We start from the raw sequence: 22,870 nt of genomic DNA on the forward strand, positions 1-22,870 counted from the left end.
CACGTGAGGGACCGGGGTGGAGGCCCCGCCTACTCGGGGAAGTGGGCGTGGCTGGCGGACCGCAAGACCATAGAGAGGTGAAGGGGAAGGGTATAGGGGGGAGTGTCGCTTCCGGCGCGCGCGGCGTGTGGCGTCACTTCCGCAGCGCGGAGGAAAGGGGGGAGAGGAGCGCGCGCGCGAGGCAGCAGCGCCATGGCAACGGCGGTGCGGGGCCGGGGGGGGGCCTGGGGGCAAATGGGGGGGTCCTGGGGGGATCCTGGGGGGATGGGGGGGCCTGGGGGGACTTGAGGGGGGTCTTGGGGGGGTTTTGAGGGGGTCTGGGGGGATTTTGGGGGGGTCCTGAGGGGGTGGGGGGGGGCTGAGAGAGGCCTTGAGGGGCCGGGGGGGGGCTGAGGGGAGGCCTGGGGGGGGCCTAGGGGTTTCCTGAGGGGGTTTTGAGGGTCTGGGGGGGGGTTCAGGGGGTCCTGAGGGGATGGGGGGGCCTGGGGGGACTTGAGGGGGGTCCTGAGAGGGTCTTGGGGGGGTCTTGAGGGGGCCTGGGGGGGTCCTGAGGGGGTCTTGAGTGTCTGGGGGGGGGTCTTGAGAGGGTTTGAGGGTGATGGGGGGGGGCTCAGGAGATGCAGATGGAGCGGGGGGGGGCACAAGAGGGGGTCCTGGCCCCCCCCTCACCCACCCATTTCTCCCCCCTTCCCCCATCGCAGACCCCCAAGGTGCCGGAGGTCCGGGACGTGACACGGATCGAGCGCATCGGTGGGTGCTCGGGTGGGGGGGGGGGGCGACTTCGTCACCCCCTCCCCACATTCCTGACCCCCCCCGAACTTCTTAATCCCCTCCCCCAATTTCTGACCCCCCCCCCATCAAATTTCTTAGTCCCGTTCCCAAATTTGTGTCCCCTCCCCAAACTTCTTGACCCCCTCCCCAAATTCCTGACCCCCCCACCCCATAAATTACTGCCCCCCTCCAATTTCCTGACCCCCTCCCCAATTTCCTGACCCCCCCAAAAAACTTTTTACCCCTTCCCCAATTTCCTGACCCCCCCCCAAACTTTTTACCCCCTTCCCCAATTTCCTGACCCCCCCCCCCAAAAACTTTTTACCCCCTCCCCAATTTCCTGACCCCCCCCAAAACTTTTTATCCCCCTCTCCAATTCCCTCACCCCCCCCCAAACTTTTTACCCCCCCCTAAACTTTTTACCCCCCTCCCCACTTTCCTCACCCCCTCCCCATCTTCCTACCCCCCCCCCAAATTTCCATGCCCCCCCCATAACCCCTTTTTTTCCCCCCCCATCCCCCCAGGCGCCCACTCCCACATCCGCGGGCTGGGCTTGGACGACGCTTTGGAACCCCGCCAGGTACCGAATTTCCCCAAACCCTTTTCAGGGGGGCCCAAAATAATTTGGGGGGGGTCACAGGGGGGCATGGACGTCCCTGTGACCCCCCCACGCCCCCCCCCAAGGTTTCTCAGGGCATGGTGGGCCAACTGGCAGCTCGGCGGGCGGCCGGCGTCATCCTGGAGATGATCAAGGAAGGGAAAATCGCCGGGCGCGCCGTCCTCATCGCCGGCCAGCCCGGCACGGGGAAGACCGCTATCGCCATGGGTAGGGCCCTATCGCGACATAACGCCTGTCGCGATATCGTTTCGAGCCTTTTCGAGGTGTTTTTTTGTTTCTTTTTAGGGATGGCGCAGGCGTTGGGGGCTGACACCCCCTTCACGGCCATCGCCGGCAGCGAGATTTTCTCGCTGGAGATGAGCCGCACCGAGGCGCTCACCCAGGCTTTCCGCCGCTCCATCGGTGTCCGGATCAAGTGAGGGGCTGGGTTTTGGGGAGGATTCCGGGGATTTTGGGGCGTACGGGGTGGTTAGGGATGTTGGGGGGGGGGTTGGGAGGTGCTTTGGGGGCGTTCTGGGGGGGGTTTGGGGGCGCTTTGGGGCATTTGAGGGGTATTTTGGTGAGTTTTGGGGCACTTTCGTGGCACTTTAGGGCATTTAAGGGGTATTTTAGGGAATTTGGGGACGCTTTGGGGTACTTTAGGGAGTTTGGGGGCGCTTTGGGGCTTTTAAGGGGTGTTTTAGGGCGTTTGGGGGCAGTTTGGGGCATTTAGGGGGTATTTTAGGGAATTTGGGGGCAGTTTGTGGTATTTTAGGGAGTTTGGGGGCGCTTTGGGGACAGTTTGGGACATTTAAGGGGAATTTTAGGGAGTTTGGGGACGCTTTTGGGTATTTTAGGGAGTTTGGGGATGGTTTGGGGGCAGTTTGGGGCATTTAGGAGGTATTTTAGGGAGTTTGGGGGCAGTTTGGGGAGTACTGGGGCATTTAAGGGGTATTTTAGGGCATTTTGGGGGTGGCTTGGGGCATTTAAGAGGTATTTTAGGGAGTTCGGGGGCACTTTGAGGCATTTAAGGGGTATTTTAGGGAGTTTGGGGGTGCTTTGGGGGCAGTTTGGGGTATTTTAGAGAATTTGGGGGCAATTTGGGGTATTTTAGGGAGTTTGGGGGCAATTTGGGGCATTTAAGGGGTATTTTAGGGAGTTTAGGGGTGCTTTGGGGGCACTTTGGGGCATTTAAGGGGTCTTTTAGTGAATTTGGGGACGCTTTCGGGTATTTTAGGGAGTTTGGGGGTGCTTTGGGGACAGTTTGGGGCATTTAAGGGGTATTTTAGGGAGTTTAGGGGCGCTTTGGGGAGTTTAGGGGCGCTTTGGGGACATTCTGGGGTGTTTAGGGGATGCTCTGGAGTAGCTTTGGGTGCTTCGGGGACACTTTGGGATGATTTTGGGGTAATTTAGGCCGATTCCGGAGTCATTTAGGGTGACTTTGGGGTAAATTATGGCGATTTTGGGATCATTTGGGGACTCCTCCATCCCCGCAGGGAGGAGACGGAGATCATCGAGGGCGAGGTGGTGGAGATCCAGATCGACCGGCCGGCCACCGGCACGGTGAGCAGGGCACTGGTTTGTACTGGTTTGTACTGAGGGGCACTGGGAGGGGGGTCCTGACCCCATAAACCCCCCCCCAGGGCGCCAAGGTGGGCAAGCTGACGCTGAAGACCACCGAGATGGAAACCATTTACGACCTGGGCACCAAAATGATCGAGTCGCTCACCAAGGAGAAGGTCCAGGCGGGGTGAGTGGACCCCAAAATTTATGGGGTGACCCCAAAATTTATCGGGGGGACCCCAAATTTATCGGGGGGGCCCAAATAATGGGGCAGGGACCCCAAAATCATGGGGAGCGATCTTAAAATCGTGAGGAGGCACCAAAATGATGGAGTTGGTCACCGAGGAGAAGGTTCAGGTGGGGTAAGTGGACCCCAAAATCTGTGGGGTGGCCCCAAAATTATGGGGGGGACCCCAAATTTATCGGAGGGGGGCAAATAATGGGGCAGGGACCCCAAAATCGTGGGGATAGGCCCCAAAATCATGGAGTGGGACCCCCAAAACCATGGATAAAAAGGGCAGGGATACCAGGGATAAAAGGGCAATAAACCCCCAAAATGGGGTGAAAAGGGAAAAGAAGTGGACAGGGGAGTCCCGAAAAGGGGTGAAAATGGGTGAAGAAGCCCCAAAAAAGGGGTGAAAAGGGCAAAAAAAAGGGGTGAAAAGGGCAAAAAAAAGGGGTGAAAAGGGCAAAAAAAAGGGGTGAAAAGGGCAAAAAAAGGGGTGAAAAGGGCAAAAAAAGAGGTGAAAAGGCCAAAAAAGGTGTGGAAAAAAGCCAAAAAAGGTGTGGAAAAGCCAAAACAAGGTGTGAAAAGACCAAAAAAGGTGTGAAAAGGGCCAAAAAATGGGAAAAAAAAAATATATTTTTTGGAGTGGAGCGAAAGAAAGCGGAAAAACGGGGGGAAAAAGCAGAAAAAAAAGGTGAAATGAGCCAAAACGAAAGGGGCTGGGGGTCGGGAGCCTCCCCAATTTGGGGAGGGGGTAAAATGGTGCTGAGCTGGGGGGGCTGAGCCCCTTTTTTTTTTATTTCCACCCCCCCCAGGGACGTGATCACCATCGACAAGGCGACGGGGAAGATCTCCAAGCTGGGCCGCTCCTTCACGCGGGCGCGCGACTACGACGCCATGGGCTCCCAGGTTTTTAATTTGGGGGGGGTCCCGGGGGGCTCCTGGGTATTGAGGGGGGGTCCTTGACCTTTAAGTGTCCCCCCCCCCCAGACAAAATTCGTGCAGTGCCCCGACGGCGAGCTGCAGAAGCGCAAGGAGGTGGTGCACACCGTGTCCCTGCACGAGATCGACGTCATCAACAGCCGCACTCAGGGCTTCCTCGCCCTTTTTTCGGGTAATGACGCCCCCCCCGGACCCCCCCCAATTTATTTTAACCCCCCCACGGTTATTTTTTTACTGTTTTTTGCCCCCCCCCTGCAGGAGACACCGGGGAGATCAAAACCGAGGTGCGCGAGCAGATCAACGCCAAGGTGGCCGAGTGGCGCGAGGAAGGCAAAGCCGAAGTCATCCCCGGGGTAAAAAGGGGGGGCAAAAAAACACCGGGGGGGGGTCCTGCGATGTGCCCCCCCCAATTTAACCCCCCCGGGCCCCCCCAAAAAGGTTTTATTCATCGACGAGGTGCACATGTTGGACATCGAGTGCTTCTCCTTCCTCAACCGGGCGCTGGAGAGCGACATGGCCCCCGTCCTCATCATGGCCACAAACCGTGGCATCACCCGGTAAAGGGGGGGCTTTTTTGGGGTCTGGGGGGGCCCCACGCCAACCTGGGCCCCCCCCTCGAATATTTCTGGCCCCCCCCCGCCTCTCCAGCATCCGTGGTACCAATTATCAGAGCCCCCACGGGCTCCCCATCGACCTCCTGGACCGGCTGCTCATCATCTCCACCGCGCCCTACAGCGACAAGGAGACCAAGCAGATCCTTAAAATCCGGTAGGGGCCCCCCCCAAGCCATAAATCCACCCCCCAGACCCTAAAATTCCCCCCTTCAGACCCTAAAATCCCACCCCAGACCCTAAAATCCCACCCCAGACCCTAAAATCCCCCCCTCAGACCCTAAAATCCTCCCCCCAAGCCATAAATCCCCCCCCTGAAATCCTAAAATCCCCCCCCTGAAATCCTAAAATCCCCCCCAAGCCATAAATCCCCCCCCTGAAATCCTAAAATCCCCCCCAAGCCATAAATCCCCCCCCGAAATCCTAAAATCCCCCTACCAAACCATAAATCCCCCCCCTCAGACCCTAAAATCCCCCCTCAGACCCTAAAATCCCCCCCCAAGCCATAAATTCCCCCCCCTCAGACCCTAAAATCTGCCCCCCAAGCCATAAATCCCCCCCTCAGACCCTAAAATCCCTCCCTAAGCCATAAATCCCCCCCCTCGGACCCTAAAATGCCCCCCAAGCCATAAATCTTCCCCCCCAGACCCTAAAATCTACCCCCCCGGACCCTAAAATCCCCCCACCAAACCATAAATCCCCCCCCTTAGACCCTAAAATCCCCCCCCAAGCCATAAATCTCCCCCCCTCAGACCGTAAAATTCCCCCCTCTCAGACCCTAAAATCCCCCCCCAGGCCATAAATCCCCCCCAAGCCATAAATCTCCCCCCCAGACCCTAAAATCCCCCCCCCACAATTAAATCATTAACCCCCCCCTTCCCTTGTGCGCCCCTCGCCGCTTTTTGCTGCGTCCTTTCGCCTTGGGGCGCCCCCAAACCTCACAGGGCGCCCCCAAATCTCGCCGTGCCCCCCCCCATTTTATCCCACGCCCCCCACACTTTATCCCCGTGCCCCCCCCCATTAAAAAAACCCTCCCCAGCTGCGAGGAGGAGGACGTGGAGATGACGGAGGACGCCTACTCGGTGCTGACCCGCATCGGGCTGGAGACGTCGCTGCGCTACGCCATCCAGCTCATCACGGCCGCCAGCCTCGTGGCCCGAAAACGCAAGGTGGGGGGGGCTTTTTTTTGCTGGGGGGGGGCTGCTTTTGTAGTCTGGGGGGGGGCAGAGCCGTTTGGCCCCCCCCCAGCTTTAAAAGCGGTGAATTTGGGGAGGATTCGTTGCACGGGGAGGGTTTTTGGAGGGGATTTCGCGGAACTGGGAGGGGATTTTGGGGTATGGGGGGGGATTTTTGGGTACGGGGGGGTTCGGGGTGCCCCCCCCCGCCCTGGAAATTTACGGAGGGGGTCTCTAAGGGTGACGGGGGGGGTTTTGGGGGGGTCCCCAGGGGGCGGAAGTGCAGGTGGAGGACATCAAGAGGGTGTACTCGCTGTTCCTGGACGAGTCACGCTCGACGCAGTACATGAAGGAGTACCAGGAGGCCTTCCTCTTCAACGAGCTCAGTGAGGGGGGGCTTTTTTTGGGGTCGGGGGGGGCTTTTTGGGGTTGGGGGGGCTTTTTGGGGTCTGGGGGGGCCCAGACAAGGGGTTGGGGGGGGAGTTTCGTGGTTGGGGGGGCTACGGGGTGGGGTTTATAGGATGAGAAGGGAGTTATCGGGTGGGGAAGTGGGCTCTGGGGGAGGTTTTTGGGGTTGGGGGGGAGTTTTGGGGTGTGTGGGGGGGCTTTTTGGGGTGTTGGGGGGGGCAGTTTTGGGGTTGGGGGGGCTACGGGGTGGGGTTTATAGGATGAGAAGAGAGTTATGGGGTGGGGAGGGGGGTGGATAGGGAGCTTTGGGGGGGCTTTTGGTGGTTGAGGGGGGGCTTTTTGGGGTGGGGGGGGCTTTTTGGGGTGTGGGGGGGGAGTTTTGGGGTTGGGGAGGCCCAGAAGGGGGTTTGGGGGGGCTATGGGGTGGGGTTTATAGGATGAATGGGGAGTTATAGGGTGGGGAAGGGGGACAGGAGGGGGCTTTGGGGGAGGTTTTGGGGTCGGGGGGGGCTTTTTGGGGTGTGGGGGGGGAGTTTTGGGGTTGGGGGGGCCCAGAGGGGGGTTTAGGGGGGCTATGGGGTGGGGTTTATAGGATGAGTGGGGAGTTATGGGGTGGGGAGGGGGGTGGGAGGGGGCTTTGGGGGGGCTTTTTGGGGTTGGGGAGGGCAGAAGGGGGTTTGGGGGGGCTCCGTGGGGGATTTGGGGACACGGGGGGGGCACAACCTGGCCCCTCACCCCCCAAAACCGCCCCCCCGACAGAAGGCGAGAGCATGGAGACGCCGTGACCCCCCCACACCCCCCCCCCCAGCTGTTTGTACAATAAAACCCCCCCGTTTTGGAGCCGCTGCCTCTGGCCTGGGGGGGGGGATGACAAAAAAAGGCTCGGGGGGGCACAAAGAGACTTTGGGGGGGGGCAAAAAGTCTCGGGGAGGCATAAAAAAGGTGGGGGGGGACAAAATGACTTGAGGGAGCCATAAAAAAATGCTTGGGGGGGGCACTAAAAAGGCGGGGGGGGCAAAAATAAGGCTTGGGAGGGGCATAAAAAAAGCTGGGGGGGCACAAAAAGGGTCAAGGGGGGGCCATGAAGAAACTGGGGGGGCAAAAAAGGCTTGGGGGGGGCACAAAGAGTCTCAGGGGGGCACAAAAAGACTTGGGGGGGGCATAAAAAAGGCTGGGGGGGCACAAAAAGACTTGGGGGGGAACAAAAAGGCTCGAGGGGGGCCATAAAGAAACTGGGGGCAGCATAAAATGACTTGGGGGGCACAAAAAGAGGGGGGGGCACAAAAAAAAGCCTTTGGGGGGGGTCTCACAGCTTTATTTAAAAGGGGGGGGGTCAAAGGGGGGTCCGGGGGGGCTCATCCGTCGCTGAACTGGGCGAAGAGGCGACGCCGCGCGGGGTCGCGGAAACGGGGCACGAAGGGGACGCGCAGGATCCCCACAAAGCCCTCGGCCAGCGTCGGCTCCACGAAGCGGTTTCTGGGGAGAAAAAGGGCAGATTTGGGCAAAACGGGGGTGAAGGAGTGAAATGGGTGGGAAGGGGGGAGAAATGTTTAAGGGAAATGGGGGAAAAATGGGGGAAATTTGGGGGAAGGGGGGAGGGGAATGAGGGGAGATCCTCAAGAGGAGGTGGAGGGTGGGGAAGGTTTTTTTGGGGAAAAAGGGGGGAATTTGTAAAAAGAGGAAAAGATGGGGCCGAAATGGGGCAGAAATTGAAAAATGGGAGGAAATCGGGGAGAAATGGGAGGAAATGGGGGAAGAGTTTTGGGGGGAAAGGGGTGAAATTGGTAAAAAGTGGAAAAGTTTGGGAAAAAGGGAGGAAAAGTTTGGGGAAAAAAGAATGAAATGGGTAAAAAGAGGAAAAGTTTGGAGAAAGGTGGAAGGAAATAGGGAGAAATGGAGCAAAAATAGGAGAAAATGGGTCAAAATGGGAAGAAAGTAGGGCCAAAATGGGGAGAAATGGAGGAAAAATGGGGAAAAAATGGGCAAAATAGGAAGAAATGGGGGTAAAAGGGAAGAAAATAGGGGAAAAATGGGGGAAAAGGGAGCAAAAATATAAAATGGGAAGAAATGGGGGGTCAATGGAAGAAAATAGGGCAAAAATTGGAGGAAACTGGGGGAAAATGGGAAGGAAGGGGCAAAATAGAAAATCGGAGTGGAAATGAAGGAGAAATGGGAGGAAATCGGTAAAAATAGGAGGAAAGAAGGAAAAAAAGAGAGGAAAGGGGGCAAAAATGGAGAGGACAGCAAAAAAAGGAGGTGATGGGGACGAAATAGGGCGAAAATGGGAGGAAATAGGGGAAAAATTGGGGGGGGGGGGGCAGCAAAAATGGGGCAAAATGGGAAAAAATAGAGCAAAATGGGGCAATCCCCATGGGAAGAAGGGATGAAAAAAGGGAAATTGGAGGAAAAGGGGAATTGCATGGGGGGGGCTGTTCCCCAGGGACCCCCCCGGACCCTAAAAGCCCCCCCAGGACCCCCAAACCCCCCCCGGCCCCCCCACTTACTTGTAGCCATGCAGGACGGCGTCGGTGACGGGGACGTGGCCGCTCTCCGTCATATCCCGAAACTGGGGGAAAAAAGGCAAAGTTTTATAAACCGGGGGGGGGTTAACGAGTTGGGGGGGGTCTCCCCGACCACCAAATTTTGGGGGGGACGCGGGGGGGCCCCCCCTTTTTGCACCCACCCTGCTGTTGTGCCGCGCCTGCTCCAGGGAAGCAGTGAAGAGGAGGCAGCGGCAGGGCACGGCGGCCGCCCGGGCGCATGCAATGTACCTGTGGGGGGGTAATTTAAATGAGGGGGGGGTAATTTAAATGTAGGGGGGGTCCGTGCCCCCTCCCCTATTTAATTTTTTTAATTTGGGGGGGTTTTGGCTCACCGCTGCCTCGCTTCGGGGTCGGGGTTGGTGTTGTCCACGGCCACGCTGCGCCCCTGAGCCAGGGCGGCCTCGGTGGCGGCCACGCAGCGCTGCCAGGAGCCCAGCGTGTCCTGGGGGGGGGGGAAAATAAAGGGTCTGGGGGGGTCACGGGACCCCCAGGCACCTCCCCAATAAAAGCTGGGCCCCCCCTTCCCAAATTAAAAAACGCCCCCTCCCCTTTTCTTTACGGCCTCGGTGGTGGCCACGCAGCGCTGCCAGGAGCCCAGCGTGTCCTGGGGGGGGGGGGGAGGGGGGCAAAAATGGGGGGGTCCGGGGGGGTTACGGGACCCCCAGGCACCTCCCCAATAAAAGCTGGGCCCCCCCTTCCCAAAAAAACGCCCCCTCCCCCCAAAAAATGCCCCCTTTTTTTACCCGGTTGACGTAGGCGTAGCCGGCGGGGACGAAGTGGGTCTTGAGGAAGGTCGATTTGCCCGCTGTGTGGGGGGGTCAAAGGTCAAGGTTAGGGGTCAGAGGTCAAGGTTAGGGGTCAGAGGTCACGGTTAGAGGTCAAGGGTCATGTTAGGGGTCAAAGGTCAAGGTTGGGGTTAAAGGTCAGGGGTCACTCACCCGCTGGGAAGCCGACGGCCACCACCACCTCAGGGCCGGGGGCGAGCAGGGGGACGTCGGGGGGGTCGTGGAGCGGAGCCTCGGGGTCCAAAGTTCGCTTTTTTGGGGGGTCAAAGGTCAAAATTAGGGGTCAGAGGTCACGGGGGGGGTCAGAGGGCAAAGGGGGGGGCTACTCACGGGGTCAAAGGTCGGCAGGTCAAAGGGCGCCGGGGCCCAGCCCAGGAAGAATTCCTCGGGGGTGTGGAAGGGCAGCGCCGCGTTCAGGGCGAACTGGGGGGGGGGGAGAGGAATTGGGGGGGCTGGGAGCGAACTGGGGGGCACTGGGAAGGACTGGGAGGCGCTGGGGGGATACTGGGAGGGCACTGGGAGGGACTGGGAGGCGCTGGGGGGGGTCGCACCAGGCGGTCGCTGCAGGAGAAATCTTTTTTCTTGCGCCCCGGGGCCCAATTCGGGGGGCGGCCGGCGGCGTCTGGGGGGGGGAGGGAAAAAAAAGGGGGGGGTGAGGGGGGGGCAGAGCCCCTCCCCCACCCCCCTGACCCCCCCCCAAATCCCCACGACCCCCCCTCACCCCCCCAACCCCCCCCCAAACTCACCCCCCACGTAGAGGCTGCCCGGCACTGACACCGCCACGGCTCCGTTGGCCTGGGGGAGAAACCCGGGGTGGTGACCTCCCAGTAGCTCCCAGTTCCCTCCCAGTAGCTCCCAGTTCCCTCCCAGTTCCCTTCCAGTGACCCCCAGTAGTTCCCAGTTGCTCCCAGTGCCCCCCAGCAGCTCCCAGTTTCCCCTCAGTTCCTTTCCAGCTGGCCCAAGTTCCTTCCCAGTGACCCCCAGTAACTCCCAGTTGCCCCCAGTTTCCCACCAGTAACTCCCAGTTCCCTCCCAGTGCCTCACAGCATTCCCCAACACCTCCCAGTCCCCTCCCACTCTTCACCAGTGCCTCCCAGTACCCCCTCCAGGACCTCCCATTCCCCCCCAGTCCCTCCAGAGCCCCTCCCAGTGCCCTCCCAGCCCCTCCCAGTTCCCCCTGAGCCCCTCCCAGTCCCCTCCCAGTGCCCCAAAACCCCATCAAACCCCCCATAAACCCCTCCCAGTGCCCCCTCAGTCCCTCTTGAGCCCCTCCCAGTGCTCCCAGTCCCCTCCCAGTGCCCCCCAACCCCATTAAACCCCCCATAAACCCCCCATGAACCCCTCCCAGTGCTCCCAGTCCCCTCCCAGTGCCCCAAAACCCCGTTAAACCCCCCATAAACCCCTCCCAGTCCCTCCCAGTGCCCCCCCAGCCCCTCCCAGTGCCCCCTCACCCCCTCCCAGTGCTCCCAGTCCCCTCCCAGTGCCCCAAAACCCCACTAAACTCCCCCATGAACCTCCCCAGACCCCTCCCAGTGCCCCTCCAGCCACCCCTGAGCCCCTCCCAGCCCCTCCCAGTGCTCCCAGTCCCCCCCCAGTGCTCCCAGTCCCCCCACCTTCTCACACAGATGGTCCCACATCCCCAACACCGGCTTCCTGTAGATCCCCGGCGCCGTCGCCACCATCACCTGGAAGAAGGGGGGGGGGGGCACCCAAATCAGGGGGTCCCAGCGCCCCCCCTTAAACCACAGAACCCCGGAACCCCCCCCAGGAACGAGGAGGGTCCCGGGAGACCCCAAAAAGCCCCGGGGGGGGTTTGGGGGGGGCTTTTTTTTTTTGGGGGGGGGGCACCCACCTGCAGGGGCACCCCCAGGCGCCGCGCCACCGCCTCCACCTTGGCCTTGAAGTCGTCGGCTCGCAGGCGCCCCCGGGCGATGCCCATTTGGTTGGTGAAAACGACGAGCTGGGGGGGTTAACGGGGCGGGGGGGGGCCCAAAAATATCCGGGGGGGGTCAGAAAATGTTTTTTTGGGGGGTGGGAGGGGGTAAAATTAGAGGGGGGGGCTCACCTTGTAGCCGTCGCTCTGCAGCTGCTTGAGCTTCTTGGGGATTTCGGGGTAAAGGATCCTGAAAAAGGAAAAAGGGGGGGATTTTGAGGGGGGGGCAGCTTGAAATTTGCCCCCCCCAGTCCCCGTTTCCCCCCCCCTAAAAAAAAAATTCACCTCCAATCATCGGGGCCGGTGGGGAAGACCCTCCCCGATTTGGTGGTGATGAGGGTCCCATCGAGGTCAAAAGCTGCGATCTGGGGGGGGGGGAATTAAAAATAAATTAAAAAAGGGGTGGTTAAAAAGAAGAGGGAGCCCCCCCACATTGAGAGGAGCCCCCCCGGATTGAAAAAAATAATTTTAAATAAGGGGAAAGCCCCAAATTTGTGCCCCCCCCCCCCTTTACCTGGCTGCGGGGCTGGACCCCGGGGGGGGTGTAGACAAGGAGGGGGCCGTGGTGCTCCCACGAGGGGGGGGGCGCGGTGGGGGGGGGCGTCGGAGAGGCCGGGGGGGTCCCGGCGAGGGGCTTCGGGGTCGTTTTTGGGCTCGGGGGGGCGGGCGGGGGTCATGGAAGCGCAGCTCCAGGGGGTAGAGGCCGTTGACCAGGCAGAGGCGCTGCCCCCCCCGCAGCGTGGCCCGGCCCCCCCGGCCCAACGGGACCCCCCCCACTGAGGTGGGGTTGACCCCTCGCTGTTTTTTTTTTGAGGGGGGGGGCGTCAGGGAGACCCCCAGGTGCCCCCCTAAATCCCTGCGATCTCCCCGAAAGCTAAAATTGCCCAAATCTGCCCCAAATTATCCAATTTCCCCCCTCCCAGGTGCAAAAATCCCACCAGGACCCCCCCAAATGCCCCTGAGACCCCCCCCCAAATGCCCCCAGGACCCTCCCAACCCCCCATAACACCCCAGGACCCCCAAGTACCCCCAGGATCCCCCAAATCCCCCTAGGACCCCCTTAAATGCCTCTTAGCCCCCCTAAATCCCCCCAGGACCCCAAAATCCCCCAGGACCCCCCCCAGGACCCCCAAATCCCCCCAAACCCCTTAATTCCCCCAGGACCCCCCCCAAACCCCCTCAAGACCCTCCCCCAGACACCCAAATCCCCCCAGGACCCCCCATATCTACCCCAGACCCCCCCAGGACCCCAAAACGTCTCCAGGACCCCCTTAAATACCCCTCAGACCCCATCAACCCCCCCAAATCCCACCTAGGACCCCCCCAAATGCCCCTCAGACCCCCCTAACGCCCCCCAAATCCCCCAGGACCCCCCCCAGGACCCCCAAATCCCCCCCTAAATTCCGCCAGGACCCCCAAATCTCCCCCAGAACCCCCTTAAACACCCCTCAGATCCCCCAAATCCCCCAGGACCCCCCCAAATCCTCCCCCCCCACCTGGGTGACCTCGGCCGTGCCCTCGGCGTAGTTGGCGACGATCTCCACTGGGGGGGGAGGGAAAACGGAGAGGGGGGATGAGAAACAAAGGCACCAGAGCCCCCCCTCAATTTGGGGGGGTCCCGGGGGGGTCCTGAGGGGTCCCGGGGGGGTCCAGAGGGGGTCTGGGGGGGTCCGAGGGGGTTCTGGGGGGTCTCTAGGGGGTTTATGGGGGTCCCGGGGGGGTCCCGGAGGGGTCCCAGGGGGTCCTGGGGGGTCCCGGGGGGGTTTATGGGGGTCCCGGGGGGGTCCTGAGGGGGTCTGGGGAGGCCGGGGGGGTCCCGGGGGGGTCTGAGGGGGTCCTGAAGGGGTCGGGGGGATCCTGGGGGGGCCCTGGGGGCTCCCAGTGCCCCCCTCCCCCCGCCCGTACCCTGCTGCCGGGAGCACTTCCGGTCGGTGACGCCGGTTTCGGGCCCGCGGCCCAGCAGCACGGGGACGCCGTCGGGCAGCGGCACCGGCCCGGCCTCACCGAGCAGCTCGCAGCGCATCGCCGGCACCGGGGAGCTTCCGCTTCCGGTTTAACGCCGCTTCCGGGGGCGTTTAGGGGGCGCTTCCGGTGCGCTCGGTGCCGTTTCCGGTCCGAACGGTGCCGTTTCCGGGCCGCTCGGTGCTGTTTCCGGTCTTCTCGGTGCCGTTTCCGGTTCGCTTGGGGACCTTTCCGGTCCGCTTGGGGACGCTTCCGGTTTCTCTTGGCAACGCTTCCGGGTCCGTAGAGGTAGCTTCCGGTTAGGGGCGGGGCCACAGCGCCCCCTGGTGGAGGACGGAGGCGTCGGTCCTCCAAGGGAGTGGTTGGTCCTCCAAGGGGGGGCCGGGGCGACTGGGAGGGACTGGGAGAGAATGGGGGGGACTGGGAGGGACTGGGGGGACTGGAGGGCACTGGGAGGGACTGGGAAGGAAGTGGGGGGGGACTGGGAGGAGACTGGAGGGCACTGGGAGGGCACTAGGAGGTTACTGGGAAGTTACTGGGAGGGACTGGGTGGACTAGGGTGTACTGGGGAGGACTGAGAGGGGACTGGGAGAGCACTGGGAGAGACTGGGAGGGACTGGAAGGGAACTGGTGGGACCTGGGGGGGACTGGTAGAGACTGGGAGGGAACTGGAGAGGACTGGGGGCGGGCTAGAGAGCACTGGGCAGGACTGGGTTGGGACTGGGAGGGACTGGGGGAGACTGGAAAGGGACTGGAGGGCACATGGAGGGCACTGAGAAGGACTGGGAGGGGACTGGGAGGGACTGGAGGGCACTGGGAAGGGACTGGGTGGCAGTGGGAGGGACTGGGAAAGAACTGGGAGGGACTGGAAGGCACTGGGAAGGACTGGGAGGAGACTGGAAGGGACTGGGAACTGACTGGGAATCACTGGGAACCACTGGGCCCACCCCGCACTCTGGTGCCGTCCCTCCCCCCCCGGGTATCCCCCCTCTTTGCTTCCCCCCCCCCCCCCAATTTAACCTCAGCAGGAGCCAGAGACCCCCCGTGCCCCCCCCAGCCCCATGACCCCCCCGTGCCTCCCCCATTTTTCCCATGACCCCCCCATGACCCCCCTGTGACCCCCCCTTTCCCTGTGACCCCCCCAGCCCCATTACACCCCCCCAAAACCCCCCTTGGACCCCCCCCTTTTCCCCATGACCCCCCCTTTCCCATGACCCCCCCATGACCCCCCATGACCCCCCCATGCCCCCCCTTTTCCCCCCCATGCCCCCCCCTTTCCCTATGACCCCCCCCGTGCCCCCCCCGTGCCCCCCCCATCCCCGCGACCCCTCTCAGTCACCAGCCGTCACCTTTATTGTCCTCCCGCGGGGTCACCACACTCGAGGGGGGGGGGGGGGACACCCACCGTGCCCCCCCCACAAAAAAAACCCTCTCCTCCCCCCTTTGGCCCCCCCCTTTTGCCCCCCACCCCCCCCCCGTGCCCCTCGTGCGTCGCACGAGGCCGGATCGGGTTCCCGGATGCCACCGCGGCCGCCGGCGGCTATTTGGGGCCGTAACCGGAGAGGGGGGGGGGTTGGGGAGGGCCGGGGGGGGGGTTGGGGAGGGAGGGGGGGGCGCCGTGTCCTCGTGCACCCTCGTGAACCCCCCCCCGTGCTCCCCCACCCCCCTCGTGCGTCGTTATCCCCCGGGGTCCTGGTGCAAAGAGGGGTACAGGGAGGGGGGGGGGCTGTTCTTGGGGTGTTTCCCCCCCCCCCCGTGCACCCTCGTGAGTCCTTGTGAGTCCTCGTGCACGCTTGCACGTCCTCGTGCGTTCTCACGCCCTCTCGTGCACCCCCCCAGGTGTCCTCGTGCGACCCCCTTCGTGCCTCCTCGTGAGTCCTCGTGCATCCCCGTGAGTCCTCGTGCATCCTCATGAGTCCTCGTGCATCCTCGTGCGACGCCGCTTGTGCCCCGTGCGCCCCCGTTTGGCCTCGTGCATCCTCGTGCACCCCCTGTCCTCGTGCACGCGTTTATCCTCGTGCCCCCTTGTGCACCCTCGTGCATCCTCGTGCACCCCGTGTCCTCGTGCACCTCGTGTCCTTGTGCACCCTCGTGCACCCTGTGTCCTCGTGCACCGTCGTGCACCCTCGTGCACTCCGTGTCCTTGTGCACCCCTTTATCCTCGTGCACCCTGTGTCCTTGTGCACCCTGGTGCACCCTCGTGCACCCCGTGTCCTCGTGCAGCCTTGTGCATCCTTGTGCACCCCACATCCTTGCACGCCCTCGTGCACCCCAGGTCCTTGTACAGCCTCGTGTGCTCTTGTGCACCCCGTGTCCTCACATGACCTCGTGCATCCTTGTGCACCCCACAGCCTCGCACACCCTTGTGCACCCCGTGTCCTTGCACGCTCTTGTGCACCCCATATCCATGCACACCCTTGTGCACCCCCAAATCCTTGCACGCTCTTGTGCACCTCGTGTCCTTGCACACTCTTGTGCACCCCACATCCTTGCACACCCTCGTGCGCCCTCGTGCACCCCATGTCCTTGTGCATCCTCGTGCATCCTTGTGCACCCCAAATCCTTGCACACCCTCGTGCACCCCCCATCCTTGCACACCCCCGTGTGCCCTCGTGCACCCCAAATCCTTGCACAACCTCGTGCACCCCAAATCCTTGCACACCCTCGTGCACCCCCGTGCACCCCCCATCCTCGCACGCCCTCCTGCACCCCCGTGCACCCCCATCCTCACCCCCCCTTCCTCCTCTCTCCCCCCTCTCCCCCCCACACCCCATTTCCCCCCCCAATTCCCCCTTTTTACCCCCTTTTTACCCCCCCTTTTCACACCTGCGTCACCAACCTCCACGGCGGGGGCCCCCCGGTGCCCCCCCCTCCCACCTCCCCATCCACCATCTCCCCCTCCCCAGCTTTCGATCCAGGCTCGGGGGTCTCGGGGCCGGGGGGGTGCAAGGGGCAAGGGGGGGCCGGGACGCACTCGCCCCCTTCCTCCCCCCGCAGCTCGCGGCGGTAGAAGAAGCTGAAATTGGAGACGATGACGGGGACGGGGAGGGAGATGGTGAGGACCCCCGCGATGGCGCAGAGCGAGCCCACCAGCTTGCCCCCCACCGTCACGGGGGCCATGTCCCCGTAGCCCACGGTGGTCATGGTGACCACGGCCCACCAAAAAGCTTGGGGGATGGAGGTGAAGCTGGTGCCGGCGTCTTCGGCCTCGGCGAAGTAGACGGCGCTGGAGAAGAGGACGACGCCGATGAGGAGGAAGAAGATGAGGAGCCCCAGCTCCCTCATGCTGGCCTTCAGCGTCTGCCCCAAAATCTGAAGCCCCCGCGAGTGGCGGGAGAGCTTGAAGACGCGGAAGACCCGCACCAAACGGATGACCCGCAGGATGGCCAAGGACATGGCCGGTTGCCCGACGCCGCGCCGGCGAGCCAACTCGGTGCCCAGGGCTACGAAATACGGGGCGATGGCCGCCAAATCGATGAGGTTCATGGCGTTGCGGAAGAAGGCCGCCTTGCTGGGGCTGGCCAGCAGCCGGACCAGGAGCTCCAGGGTGAACCAGCAGATGCAGAGGGTCTCCACCAAGAAGAAGGGGTCGTCCAGCCAAGGGCGGGCGGTGGTCGGGGTGGTCGGAGAGGTTGTAGGGTCGCTGGTGTTGGGGGGCGGCGAGGGGAGCTGCTGGAGGAGGAGGGGGGAGATGGGGGTGAGGAGGGGGGAGATGGGGGTGAGGAGGGGGGAGATGGGGGTGAGGGAGGGGTGGGGGAGGTGTAAAGGGGGGGTTATGGGGGGTAGGGGGTGGGTAGGGGGTGGGGTGAGCTCGGTAGAATGGGGTTTTTGGGAGTAGGGCACGCCCAAGTGTTGGGGTTCCCTTCCTGGGATGGGTTTTGGGGGTTAGGGCCCGTCCAGATATTGGGGTCGTTTCCTCATAATAGCTTAAAGGGGTTGGGGTCGCCTCCATAGAATGGGTTATTGGGGTTAGGGGATGGGTAGGGGGTGAGGTGAGCTTGGTAGAATGGGGTTTTTGGGAGTAGGGCACGCCCAAGTATTGGGGTTCCCTTCCCGGGATGGGTTTTTGGGGTCAGGGCCCACCCAGATATAGGGGTCCTCTCTCCATAATAGCTTAATGGGGTTGGGGTCCCCTCCATCAAATGGGTTTTTGGGGTTAGGGCCTGCCCAGAGGTTGGGGTCCCCTTCCTGGGATGGGTTTTGGGGGTTAGGGCCCGCCCAAGTATTGGGGTCCCCTTCCTGGATGGGTTTTTGGGGTTAGGGCCCGTCCAGATATTGGGGTCATTTCCTCATAATAGCTTAATGGGGTTGGGGTCGCCTCCATAGAATGGGTTATTGGGGTTAGGGGATGGGTAGGGGGTGAGGTGAGCTCGGTAGAATGGGGTTTTTGGGAGTAGGGCACGCCCAAGTGTTGGGGTTCCCTTCCTGGGATGGGTTTTTGGGGTCAGGGCCCACCCAGATATTGGGGTCCTCTCTCCATAATAGCTTAATGGGGTTGGGGTTCCCTCCATCAAATGGGTTTTTGGGGTTAGGGCCCACCCAGGCATTGGGGTCTTCTCCCCATAATAGTTTAATGGGGTTAGGGCCTACTCAGAGGTTGGGGTCCCCTTCCCGGGATGGGTTATTGGGGTTAGGGCCCGTCCAGATATTGGGGTCGTTTCCTCATAATAGCTTAAAGGGGTTGGGGTCGCCTCCATAGAATGGGTTTTTGGGGTTAGGGCCCACCCAGGCATTGGGGTCTTCTCCCCATAATAGTTTAATGGGGTTAGGGCCTACTCAGAGGTTGGGGTTCCCTTCCCAGGATGGGTTTTGGGGGTTAGGGCCCGTCCAGATATTGGGGTCGTTTCCTCATAATAGCTTAAAGGGGTTGGGGTCGCCTCCATCGAATGGGTTATTGGGGTTAGGGCCTACTTGGAGGTTGGGATCCCCTCCCCAAAATTGCTTAATGGGGTTTGGGCCTACCCAGGGACTGGAGTTCCCTCCCCAGGATGGGTTATTGGGGTTAGGGCCTACCCAGACATTGGGGTCCCCTCAGTATAATGGATTATTGGGGTTAGGGCCCATCCAGAGATTGGGGTCCCCTCCCTGGTATGGGTTATTGGGGTTTGAGCCCATCCAGAGGTTGGGGTCTCCCCCATAGGATGGGTTTTTGGGGTCAGGGCCTGCCCGGATGTTGGGTTCTCCCCCATAGGATGGGTTATGGGGTGTCAGAGCCCACCCGGACATTGGGGCCCCCTCCCCATGATGGCTTTTTGGGGTTAGAGCCCACCCAGACACTGGGATCCCCCCCCAACGTTGGTTAATTGGGGTCAGAGCCCACCCAGATGCCCGTTAATTGAGGTCGAAGCCCACCCAGATATCGATTAATTAGGGTCGGGGCCCACCAAAGCCTTGGGGTCCCAGGAGGAGGAAGAGGAGGAGGACAACGAGGAGGATGAAGATGAGAACGATGAGAACAAGGGAGGAGGGAGGAGGAAAAGGAGAAGGACAACCAGAAATGGGAAAAAAGCAGAAAAAAGATGTGGAGGAAGAGGAGGAGGAGGAAGAAGGAGGAGGAGGAGAAAGAGGAGGAGGAGGAGGAGGAAGAGGAAGAGTGGAAAAACGGGGACGAGGCCGATTGTGAAACAGATGAAGGAGAGAAATTATGGAAAAACGGGAAAATGATGAATAAAAATGTAACAAGAACCTAACGAGGACAACGAGAAAATGATGAAAAATGATCGCAAGACGGGAAAAGAGAGCGCCAACAGTGAGGATGATGAGGGAGAGCTCGGGAGGAAGAAAGGCGATGAAGATGGTGGCGGAAAGGAGGGAGAAGTTGAGGAAATGAAGTTGAGGTGGTGGTGGCGGCGCTGAGCAGATCGAAAAGGATGGTGGTGGAAAGGATGAGACTGAGAATTAAAAAAAAATAAGAAAATTAAGTTAAAAAGGAGGCTGATGAGGAAGAGGAGGTCGAGAAGAATGAGGAAGATGCGGAGGGTGGTGGCGGAAAGGAGGCTGAGAGGGAGGATGATGAAGATGAGGAGGAGGAGAAGGAGGCTGAGAAGTGAATGAAGATGATGATGAAGGTGGGGAAGGTGAGGATGAGGCTGGGGAGGTCAGTGAGGATGAGGATGGAGAGGACAGTGAGGATGAGGATGGAGAAGAGAGTGAGGATGAGGATGAGAACGAGAATGGAGAGGACGATGAAGATGAGGACGATGAAGATGAGGATGAGGAACACAAGGAGGATGAGGATGGAGAGGACGAGGAGGATGAGGCCAGGGAGGACACGAAGATGAGGATGGAGAGGATGAGGATGAGGCCAGGGAGGACAACAAGGATGAAGATGAAGAACACGAGGAGGATGAGGATGGGGAAGATGAGGAGGATGAGGAAGACGAGAAGGATGAGAATGGAGAGGACGAGGATGAGGCCAAGAAGGAAAACGAAGATGAGGATGAGGAACATGAGGAGGAGGAGGAAGGAGAGGACAACGAGGATGAGGAAGAAGACAATGGGAATGAAGACAGGGAGGACGAGGATGAAGAACACAAGGAGGAGGAGGAGGATGGAGAGCACAACGAGGATGAGGAAGAAGAAGACAACGAGGATGAGGAAGGAGAAGACAATGAGGATGAGGACAGGGAGGACGAGGATGAAGAACACGAGGAGGAGGAGGAGGATGGAGAGCACAACGAGGACGAGGAAGAAGAAGACAACGAGGACAAGGACAAGGAGGATGAGGATGAGGAACACGAGGAGGAGGAGGAAGGAGAGGACAACGAGGATGAGGAAGGAGAAGACAACGAGGTCAAGGAAGAAGAAGACAACGAGGACGAGGAAGAAGAGCACAACGAGGACGAGGAAGGAGAAAACAACGAGGACGAGGACCCCGACGAGGCCGCCGCCTCCCCCGGCCCCCAACTCACCTGCGCGGCCGCCTCCCCCCCGCCCCGAAATTGGGGCAGGGTCTCCAAGCAGAAGACGACGATGGAGACCAGGATGACGAGGACGGAGAGCAGGGCGACGGCGCGGGCGGCGGGCGAGCTCTCGGGGTGCTCGCACAACAACCAAGCGCGGCGGCGAAGGCGGCCCCGGGGCAGCGGCCTCACCGGCTCCGTCCCCAAGCCTTCGGCCTCGCGCACCCGGCCTTCGGCCTCGGCGCCCAACTGGTAGAACCTCAACTCTTCCAAGAAGACGTCCAAGGGGACGTCGGGAGGGCGGCGCAACCTCCCACCGGATTGATAGTAGTAGAGGACGGCGCCGAAGGCTCCCCGGTGCCGGTCGAAGAAATATTCGCGGCGTTGGGGGTCGAAGAAGCGGCGGCGGCGCCGGGGGTCCCCGAGGAGGGTATCGGGGAAACGCCGAAGGGTCCGGCCCAAGGTCTCGAAGCGCCGGCCGGCCACGTTGATGGCCACCCGCTCGCAGCAGCCCGTGGGTTCCACCATGGTCCCCGTCGAGGATTCGGGGACGACCCCCCGAAATGGCGGGGTGGGGTGAGGTTTTAGGGGGTCTCCCGGGGAGGGGGGGGTTTCTGCGAAGGTGGGGAGATCCTAAGGGATTTGGAGGTCCCCCCAAGGGGCTTGTGGGGGTGGAGGAAGCCCTAAAGGACTTGGAGGTCCTATAAGGGCCCTATAGTGGTGGAGGAACCGCTAAAAGACTTGGAGGTCCTATAAAGACCCTATAAATATGGAAGAACCCTAAAAGTCTTTGGAGTTTCTATAAGGACCCTATGGGGATGGGGGGACCCTAAAATTCCTTGGAGGCCCTACAAGAACCCTATGGGGATGGGGGAACCCTAAAAGTTCTTGGAGACCCTACAGGAATCCTATGGAGCTGGGGGGACCCTAAAAGTCCTTGGAGGCCCTACAAGAACCCTATGGGGATAGGGGGACCCTAAAAGTTCTTGGAGGCTCTACAAGAACCCTATGGGGATGGGGGCACCCTAAAAGTCCTTGGAGACCCTACAAGAACCCTATGGGGATGGGGGGACCCTAAAAGTCCTTGAAGGTCCCACAAGGCCCCTGTGGACTTGGGGGGACCCTAAAAGTCCTTGAAGACCCCAGAAGAACCCTATGGAGTTGGGGGGCCCCTCAAAATCCTTGAAGGCCCCAAATGGGCCCTATGGGTATGGAGGAACCCTAGAAGTCCTTAGAGGCCCTATAAGGCCCCTAGGGCCTTGGGAGGACCCTAAAAGTCCTTGAAGGCCCCACAAGGCCCCTATGGATTTGGGGGGGCCCTAAAAGCTTTTGGGGGTCCCCTGGGACCTTCTGTCACACTGAGCCCCCCCCAAAAGGGTCCTTGGGGTCCCTGCCGGTGTGGGGCCACCCCTCAGCCCTTGGTGGCCCCACAGGGCCCTATATGGGGTCACCCCCCCCCCAAATTCTGTGTAGGCCTCAAGGTCCCCTATAGGGTTATGGGGGGGTGCCAACGTCCCCTGGGTGCCACTGCCCCCCCCCAAAGTCTTTGGGGGGTCCCTAACTTGTCACAGTGTCCCCAAACCCTGTCACTGGGGTGTCCCCAGCCCCGCTGTCCCCTGTCACTGCTCCATGGCCGGGGGGGGGGCCACCACCGGGTGACCCCGGCCCCCGTCACCAGGTGTCCCCTGTCACCGGGTGTCCCCCCCCTCTGTCCCTTGTCACCGGGTGTCCCCTGTCGCCAGGTGTCCCCTGTCAATGGGTGTCCCCAACCCCACTGTCCCCTGTCACCCGGTGTCCCCCCCCTACAGTGTCCCCCCCACCGGGTGTCCCCTGTCACCGGGTGTCCCCCCCGTCCCCTGTCACCGGGGGTCTCCTGTCACCGGGTGTCCCCAACCCCTCTGTCCCCTGTCACCGGGTGTCCCCCGTCACCGGTTGTCCCCAACCCCACCATCCCCTGTCACCGGGCGTCCCCCCCCTCTCCGTCCCCTGTCACTGGGTGTCCCCAACCCCTCTGTCCCTTGTCACCGGGTGTCCCCCCCCAATGTCCCCCCCTCCGTCACCGGGTGTCCCCCGTCACCGGGTGTCCCCGACCCCGCCGTCCCGCCGCCGGCTCTGTCCCGTAAACACCGTGGGGACGGTGTCGGGTTCCCCCCCCCACCCCTCCCCGGCCATGTCACCCCCCCCAGGGCTAAAAATAACAGGAGGAGGGGGGGGTGACAACATGTGGGGGGGGGGGTGACAACAGACCGGAGGGGGGTGACAACAGGCCAATGGGGTGACAAAAGGCCAAGGGGGGACAACAGGCCTGGGGGGGTGACAGAAGATGGAGGGGGGGGTGACAACAGGCTGAGGGGGGGTGACAACAGGCCTGGGGGGGGGTGACAAAAGGCTGAGTGGGGTGACAACAGGCCTGGGGGGGTGAAAACAAGCAGAGAGGGGGTGACAATAGGC

The 22,870-nt window shown here is 61.4% G+C and overlaps 3 protein-coding genes across 3 annotated transcripts; 1 reads left to right on the plus strand and 2 right to left on the minus strand.

Annotated features, from left to right (window-relative positions):
- Window positions 1–97: 97 nt before the first annotated feature.
- On the plus strand, window positions 98–7,134 carry RUVBL2 (RuvB like AAA ATPase 2). Its single transcript, XM_084540338.1, has 15 exons — window positions 98–204; window positions 702–750; window positions 1,296–1,351; window positions 1,456–1,597; window positions 1,676–1,805; window positions 2,866–2,932; window positions 3,013–3,119; window positions 3,974–4,067; window positions 4,149–4,272; window positions 4,359–4,453; window positions 4,539–4,657; window positions 4,749–4,868; window positions 5,751–5,880; window positions 6,158–6,272; window positions 7,054–7,134. The coding sequence occupies exons 1-15, from the start codon at window positions 193–195 to the stop codon at window positions 7,077–7,079; spliced, it is 1,386 nt and encodes a 461-aa protein (XP_084396464.1). The 5' UTR covers window positions 98–192; the 3' UTR covers window positions 7,080–7,134.
- A 453-nt stretch (window positions 7,135–7,587) lies between these two features.
- PNKP (polynucleotide kinase 3'-phosphatase) lies at window positions 7,588–13,692 on the minus strand. Its single transcript, XM_084540339.1, is given in 17 exon segments — window positions 7,588–7,770; window positions 8,799–8,860; window positions 8,978–9,065; window positions 9,170–9,279; window positions 9,581–9,642; window positions 9,776–9,872; window positions 9,953–10,045; window positions 10,174–10,244; window positions 10,369–10,417; window positions 11,236–11,307; window positions 11,475–11,582; window positions 11,688–11,745; window positions 11,841–11,920; window positions 12,070–12,212; window positions 12,215–12,353; window positions 13,052–13,098; window positions 13,461–13,692. Coding segments are annotated over 17 exon segments (1,518 nt in total). The 5' UTR covers window positions 13,579–13,692; the 3' UTR covers window positions 7,588–7,649.
- Window positions 13,693–16,337: 2,645 nt separating this feature from the next.
- On the minus strand, window positions 16,338–21,548 carry KCNA7 (potassium voltage-gated channel subfamily A member 7; the record flags this gene model as incomplete). The annotated part of the gene is made up of 2 exons (XM_084540341.1): window positions 20,429–21,548; window positions 16,338–17,189 (listed from the first exon to the last, which is right to left on the minus strand). Exons 1-2 carry the CDS (start codon window positions 20,945–20,947, stop codon window positions 16,338–16,340), a joined length of 1,371 nt encoding a protein of 456 aa, XP_084396467.1. The 5' UTR covers window positions 20,948–21,548.
- Between the last annotated feature and the right edge of the window lie 1,322 nt (window positions 21,549–22,870).

The sequence above is a fragment of the Aythya ferina genome (genome assembly GCF_964211825.1).
Source record: "Aythya ferina genome assembly, contig: HAP1_SCAFFOLD_449, whole genome shotgun sequence".
NCBI classification, from domain to species: domain Eukaryota; kingdom Metazoa; phylum Chordata; class Aves; order Anseriformes; family Anatidae; genus Aythya; species Aythya ferina.